The 8,226-nt window shown below is 40.8% G+C and overlaps 1 protein-coding gene across 1 annotated transcript; it reads left to right on the plus strand.

Annotated features, from left to right (window-relative positions):
• Positions 1 to 1,121: 1,121 nt before the first annotated feature.
• Positions 1,122 to 7,367, plus strand: LOC137622689 (uncharacterized). The gene is made up of 2 exons (XM_068353284.1): positions 1,122 to 3,428; positions 3,513 to 7,367. Exons 1-2 carry the CDS (start codon positions 1,122 to 1,124, stop codon positions 7,365 to 7,367), a joined length of 6,162 nt encoding a protein of 2,053 aa, XP_068209385.1.
• Positions 7,368 to 8,226: the final 859 nt, after the last annotated feature.

Consider the following 8,226-nt stretch of genomic DNA (forward strand, 5'->3'; position numbering starts at 1 on the left):
TTCTGTATTTAGTGACATTGTATCCAATATTTATTATTTGATATAGTGATATCCGGTAGATATCAGACGGGGAGTGCACTGAGCTACATTCATTTAATTAGATATAATAGTTTTTAGACATACAGGAAGTTTGTTCTGTGGCACAATACTAGTGACTTTTTGGTGGATCAATAGACTCGAAAGTATATTATATATTATAAATGTTATTTATACTTCTGCATTTATAGGAATGGTTAATTTTGACAAACATTTCTATACATGGTCTAGAATTGCAACTGATGTTATCTGTGGAAACCTACTGTATATTTCGTTAATTTTCTTTTAACTTGCTAAAGGAGATAATTGGTATTTTGAGTATTTTGTAAGTATTGTTTACAACCAGTGTTCAATGCTTGTTGAGTGGTTCTTCAACAGACTGTTTACACTTGTAATTATGTTGTGACAGGTTTGAGTTTCTGGTCTGTGTCAGAAAAGATAGTCTTCAAAAGGTTAAACAAACTTCTCTGAAGATTAGTATAGTGTTACCTACATACAGGAGTACTGCCTTATAAGATATCTATAGGACAACTTGTTTGCTGATACAATTTGTGGCTAACCACAGCGTATGTAACTATAACATTTTGATTTGTTTTCTTGTGAAATTATATAACTATTCATAGATCTATATTGATATTTCTGAAATTTCTACTGTTTCATGTACAACTTGTTCATACTGTACTTGTAAACTTCACTTCCATGGCCTTGTTTGGACATTTTCAAAACTTTCAGAGTTTATTTAGCCTACATTACTTATCACATTGTAAAATTTGGTTTATTTTGTATTTTTCAGTTTTTCACCATCTTTGATTGGTAGAGAATAAATAAACATCAGCTCCTGATACACTTGTTTGTTTCTGCCAAGTCAATGGTTTAAACTTATTGGAACGCGCCAGTAAAGTGAAAAAGCTACAACCTGCCTGTTGTGTCCTGCACCTGTCCTGTCGACAAAGCTGTCCGTAGCTGTTACGACGATAGTATGCAACACAGTATCTAACATATAGCAACAGAGCGTTTGTGTCAGAGTTGGACAATCGTTTCGCCAGTGTTAAGTGTTGGTCATACATCAACGAGTAATTCTTAAAATGGACCAGGAAGAACAGAACGCAAAAGGGGCGGACGGGGAACAGAATCCTGAAACGATCAGGAGATCAGAGTTTGACACTAAGCAGTCGGATGAAATTCCAGGGGCTCAACCTGAGACCAGAAATGCACGTAGTCTAACACAAAGAGGTCAGGAGGCCTACATTGAGAGGCGTAACAAATTCTGTCAGCAACTAGAGGACCTTTGGTCAGAGATACAACCCCAGTTAGAGGAGGTAAGAACACCACCTAATGACGTTCAGTTGTTGCTCGAGGCTCAGGAAAAACTCCTACAGTCCTACACTAAGCACCAAAGACTGGTAGATGAGTATGGAGCCTTTCTGAAAGGAATGAAGACGCTAGAAAGTATCAAGGACCTAAATGCATGTACATCTCTCACGGAAGTTCGTTCAACAAAAGTGAACCTTGTAATTACATTGCTCCACGATCACTTTCGCAACCTGACACAAGCACAATATACAAAGTCAAGATCATCAAAGAGCATCAGGACTTCAGAAAGTGGGTGCTCTAGAGGATCTGATTTGTCAAGTCTAGCACGGAGAAAGCGGGCCAAAGCAGAGGCCGCCAGGGTAAAAATTGCCTATGCAGAAAAACAAGCCATGATCTTTAAGCAAGAGGCTATGTTAGAAGAACAAGTCACACTTAGAAAATTAGAAATTGAACAGGAAGCTGCTCATGCTGACCGGGAGAAGGCTGAACTGAAGGCCACCTTGAACCTTCTCGAGATTCAAAGAGAAGCTGCTGCTGCAGAGGCCGAAGCATGTGTCCTAGAATGTGACAACAGTCAGGCAGTAAGCCATCTTCCTGAGGAGACTGAAGACCCACTGCAACGAGTACAAAACTTTGTTAAAAATCACCCTGGTCCAGTCGAGTTTCCAGAACCAGCTAACCAGCAAGACAAGACTCAGACCCCAGTAACAGCACAGCTTAACTACAACGCTCCTGTTTTCATTCCAACTGTGAATCAGAGTCTGCTACCTGTGGTACATTCTGTCTTACCCATAGACTCAGCACTTCCAGAAAGTACAACTGCTCCTGTACCGAGACCTACTACTTTTAGTCAAAAACAGGATAGTATACCAGAGTTCCTTGCCACAAACACGATGGCGAACGTTCCTGTGGCTAATGTGAATTACAGCCAGGATACCAGTACTACATCAGAAATAACCAAATTTCTCTTGCGCAAAGATTTATTATTTTCTCGACTGACTAATTTTAATGACCGGGCAGAATCCTACCACGTATGGAAAGGAAGTTTTAAGTGCGTTATCGGGGAACTGCAGGTGTCGGACTCTGAACAGTTGGATCTTTTGGTCAAGTGGCTAGGAGTGGAGTCGTCAAAGCATGCCATAAGTATAAGATTGGCTAATGCAGACAACCCTAGCAGGGGCTTACAAAGACTGTGGCAGAGACTTGATGAGCGTTACGGCACCCCAGAAATGGTGGAAGCATCCATCAAGAATAAACTTGCTCAGTTTCCAAAACTCACGAATAAAGAAAACAAACGCCTGTACGAGCTTCCTGATATTCTGTCTGAAATAGAATACTATAAGGAAAACCCAAAACTCAGATGTTTGCTTGCCTACTTTGACTCTTCCTCCGGGATCAAACCTATCGTCAGTAAATTACCATACGGACTTCAGGAGAAGTGGGTGATGAGAGCTTCCAGGTATAAATCACAGCACGATGTTGCCTTTCCTCCCTTCAAGGAATTTACTTCCTTTATCAGAGAAATGAGTCGGATAAAGAACGACCCGGGACTCGACCTTGAGTCGAACGTTACATCATCAGCAAAGGGGACCTTGCCACGGAGTGTACCTCAGTTCAACACCAAGATAAACGTCCGTAAGACAGCAGTTGACCAAAAACCTGAAAGTTCTAGAGAAGAAAAGAACGTATGCATTCTTCACAAAACTAAACATCTATTGAATGAATGTCGTGGGTTCAGAATGAAGTCTATAGAAGAACGCAAAAAACTACTGAAGGAAAATAATGTATGCTACAAGTGCTGCGAATCAACCACACATATAAGCCGAAACTGCAATGCCAAGATATCTTGCAAGGAATGTGGAAGCAAACAGCATGCTACAGCACTACATGTTACTGGAGGGAAATTATCAAAGGACATTCCCCAAGCAGCTCACGGCGGGGAGCATGCTGAAATGGCTGAAACTAAGACAACTTCAATCAACTCTTCTTGCACAGAGATCTGCAAGGATTATTATGGTGGTAAATCATGTGCAAAAATACTCCCAGTGAAGGTGTTCCACAAGGACAGTCCAGACAAGGTTGTGCGAATGTATGCCATTATTGATGACCAAAGTAATCGGTCTCTCGCCTCACCCGACTTCTTCAATCTATTCAACGTATAGGACAAGCCAGAAAACTACACTCTATCGACATGCTCTGGCAGAGTAGTTACTTCAGGCAGAAGAGGGAGAAGCTTCGTCACAGAATCGATACAGGGTGACACGAGATTAGATCTGCCAACCTTAATAGAATGTGATCACATTCCCAACAATCGAGATGAAATTCCTACACCGGAAGTCGCAATACATTATCCTCACTTGATGGATATCAGAGACAACATCCCACCTATTGATGATAACTGTCAAATTCTACTGTTAATTGGAAGAGATCTTATAGAGGCACACCATGTGATTGATCAGCGCTTTGGTTCGCAAAGGGCTCCATATGCTCAGCAGCTAAAACTTGGATGGGTGATTATAGGAGAAACTTGTATCAACAAGCAACACATCCCAATTGAACTTAATATCAAATTAATCAACATCTTACCAAATGGACAGCCATCAATGTTTGAGCCATGTATCAACAATTTTGATATCAAAGAAAACTACTCGGATCCCATAAAACAGGATACGCATTCGTCTATATTTGAGAAAACAAAGAATGACGACAAGCCAGCAATGTCTTATGAGGACAAAATGTTCCTAAAGCAAATGGACAATGAATTTGTGAGAGACGCCAGCGGAAGTTGGGTAGCACCGTTACCGTTCCGTGTACCACGCCAGTCTCTGCCAAACAACAGACAGCAAGCGCTTCAACGGGCCATGCTATTAGATGCCAGTCTGCGAAGAAACCCGGTAAAACAGGAACACTTTCTCACATTCATGAGTAAGATTTTCGACAATAACCACGCAGAGCTTGCTCCACCACTCAAAGATCACGAAGAGTGCTGGTACTTACCATTATTTGGTGTCTACCATCCTAAGAAACCTGACCAAATCAGAGGTGTGTTTGATTCCTCTGCTAAATGTCATGGAGTATCGCTTAACAGTGTTTTGCTGACTGGCCCAAACCTAACCAACAATCTTTTAGGAGTGCTTATACGTTTCCGCAAAGAAATGGTGGCAGTAACAGCTGATATCCAGCACATGTTTCACTGTTTCCTAGTAAGAGAAGACCACCGCAACTATCTGCGATTCCTGTGGCATAAAGATAATGACATTGACAATGACCTTGTTGAATACCGCATGAGAGTTCATGTGTTCGGAAATAGTACGTCACCAGCCGTTGCCACGCTCGGACTGAGGAAAACTGCTCAGGCATCAGGAAAAGATTTCGGCAACCGGGTAACGCAATTTGTGTCAAGAAACTTTTATGTAGACGATGGCCTTACATCATGCACTACGAAAGAGGAAGCTATCAATCTCATAAAAGACACACAAAAGGCACTAGCCATGTATGGGAACCTAAGGCTTCACAAAATCGCCTCAAATTCTGAGGAAGTCATGAAAGCCTTTCCAGCCAACGATCTGGCATCAAACCTGAAGGACTTAGACCTAGAGGCCGACAGTAAACCTTTACAAAATAGTCTAGGATTAAGCTGGGATGTAAATACGGACGAGTTCTTGTTTCAGTTGTCATCTGAAAATAAACCTATAACACGGAGAGGAATACTTTCGACGGTTAACAGCATCTATGATCCGCTCGGATTCCTAGCTCCAATCATAATACATGGTAAACTTTTACTCAGAAAGCTAGTTTCAGAGACTATTGATTGGGACCAACCCCTCTCAGACGAAACAGCCACAGAGTGGATATCTTGGAGAAACACCTTGCAGGAACTTGAAAAGCTACGCATACCGCGTACTTATGTGCCTTACCTCAGTGAAACTGTCTCCAAGGAGCTTCATGTCTTCTCTGATGCATCCGAAAAAGCCATAGCAGCTGTTGCATACCTCCGTACAACCGACATCAGTGGTATACCCAGTTTGGGTTTTGTTCTCGGGAAAGCAAAGGTTGCACCGACTGGTGGCCATACCATTCCACGTCTGGAATTATGTGCAGCTGTGTTAGCTATAGAAATTGCACAGTACATTACAGATAACCTAGATATAAGCATAGAAACAGTCAAGTACCACACAGACAGTAAAGTTGTCTTAGGCTATATCAACAATGAAACCAGGAGATTCTACACTTACGTAGCAAACAGAGTGGAGCGTATCAGAAGATTCTCTGATTCTAGCCAGTGGAACTACGTGCCAACGCACCATAACCCAGCTGATTCAGCAACTAGATCCTTTGAAGCTCATGAAATTCACAATAGCGAATGGTTATTTGGACCAAAGCATCTTACTTTGCAACAGAAGGAAGCTTCTGAGACTAAGTTTCAGCTTGTCGATCCAGACAGTGACAAGGAAGTTCGCATAAATGTGGACATAAAGAAGACATGTGCTACACTTGCTCACAATATAGGAATAGACAGATTCCTACATTTCTCTACTTGGGACTCACTTGTACGAGGAGTTGCCTTTTTAAAACGGTTCTGCCGTTCATACGAGGCAGTAGAGACACCGTCTTTAACTTCAGTGGACAGTTATATCAACGCTGAAAACTTCATCATAAGGTCAGTACAATCTGAAGTTTACCGAGTGGAAATGGACTGTCTTCAGCAAAAGGAACCGGTACCAAAGTGCAGTCAGATAGCCAACCTCAATCCATTCTTGGACGAACAAGGGATACTACGAGTAGGAGGCCGAATAGTCAATTCTGACTTGAGTTTGAAAGAAAAGAAACCCATAATTGTACCAGGACGTCATCATACAGCAATGCTGTTAGTCAGACACTACCACGGTAAAGTCAGACATCAGGGCAGACACTTCACTGATGGAGCAGTTAGATCCGCTGGACTCTGGATTGTTGGAGGGAAACGCTTGATTTCATCATTCATTCACAAGTGTGTGACATGTCGTAAGCTAAGAGGAAAGACGGAGTGTCAAATCATGTCTGATTTACCGGAGGATCGTCTTGAGCCATCACCTCCATTTACAAATGTACGAGTAGATGCCTTTGGACCATGGAGAATAGTTTCACGTAGAACTCGCGGTGGATATGCTAACTCCAAGCGTTGGGCAATACTTTTTTCTTGCCTAGTAACCAGAGCTGTTCATATCGAGCTTATTGAAGAGATGAGCTCCTCGGCTTTTATTAACGCCCTCAGACGATTTATATCTCTAAGAGGTCAAGTGAAAATATTCCGGTCCGACCGTGGAACTAATTTTATTGGTGCAGTCGACAAGCTGAGAATAGACTCTATTAACGTCGAGGATGGACCTTTCAGGAAATTCTTGTACAATTCAGGAACTACTTGGATCTTTAATCCATCCCATTCCTCTCACATGGGAGGAGCATGGGAAAGGATGATTGGCATCACCAGGAGGATACTAGACTCCATGTTGTTAAACCATACCGGAAAAAGCCTAACACATGATGTACTAAACACGTTCCTGACAGAAGTGTCGGCGATAATTAACTCCAGGCCTCTAGTACCTGTGTCAACAGATCCAGAAAACCCATTAATCTTAACACCAACTATGTTATTAACTCAGAAGACAGATTATATCTTCACATCGGATCAATTAGGAGACTTCAATGAAAGAGACTTGCATCTTGTAGAGTGGAAACGTGTGCAAGCTTTAGCCAGTATCTTTTGGTCTCGTTGGAGAAAGGAGTATTTACCGTTATTACAGCAACGTCAGAAATGGATTGAGCATCGCCGAGATCTTGTCAAAGGAGATGTGGTCCTACTCAAGGACAAAAACTTATGTCGTACCCAATGGCCAATGGGTGTAATAATGAATCCTCTGAAAAGTTCCGACGATCATGTCCGGAAAGCTGAAGTGCGTACCATCGTCAACGGTAAACCGACCATCTACACACGTCCAATCGTGGATATGATTCTTCTTGTAGAGAACTGTCTATAATTCTGTATTTAGTGACATTGTATCCAATATTTATTATTTGATATAGTGATATCCGGTAGATATCAGACGGGGAGTGCACTGAGCTACATTCATTTAATTAGATATAATAGTTTTTAGACATACAGGAAGTTTGTTCTGTGGCACAATACTAGTGACTTTTTGGTGGATCAATAGACTCGAAAGTATATTATATATTATAAATGTTATTTATACTTCTGCATTTATAGGAATGGTTAATTTTGACAAACATTTCTATACATGGTCTAGAATTGCAACTGATGTTATCTGTGGAAACCTACTGTATATTTCGTTAATTTTCTTTTAACTTGGTAAAAGGAGATAATTGGTATTTTGAGTATTTTGTAAGTATTGTTTACAACCAGTGTTCAATGCTTGTTGAGTGGTTCTTCAACAGACTGTTTACACTTGTAATTATGTTGTGACAGGTTTGAGTTTCTGGTCTGTGTCAGAAAAGATAGTCTTCAAAAGGTTAAACAAACTTCTCTGAAGATTAGTATAGTGTTACCTACATACAGGAGTACTGCCTTATAAGATATCTACAGGACAACTTGTTTGCTGATACAATTTGTGGCTAACCACAGCGTATGTAACTATAACATTTTGATTTGTTTTCTTGTGAAATTATATAACTATTCATAGATCTATATTGATATTTCTGAAATTTCTACTGTTTCATGTACAACTTGTTCATACTGTACTTGTAAACTTCACTTCCATGGCCTTGTTTGGACATTTTCAAAACTTTCAGAGTTTATTTAGCCTACATTACTTATCACATTGTAAAATTTGGTTTATTTTGTATTTTTCAGTTTTTCACCATCTTTGATTGGTAGAGAAT

The sequence above is a fragment of the Palaemon carinicauda genome, chromosome 29 (assembly GCF_036898095.1).
Source record: "Palaemon carinicauda isolate YSFRI2023 chromosome 29, ASM3689809v2, whole genome shotgun sequence".
Classification (NCBI taxonomy): domain Eukaryota; kingdom Metazoa; phylum Arthropoda; class Malacostraca; order Decapoda; family Palaemonidae; genus Palaemon; species Palaemon carinicauda.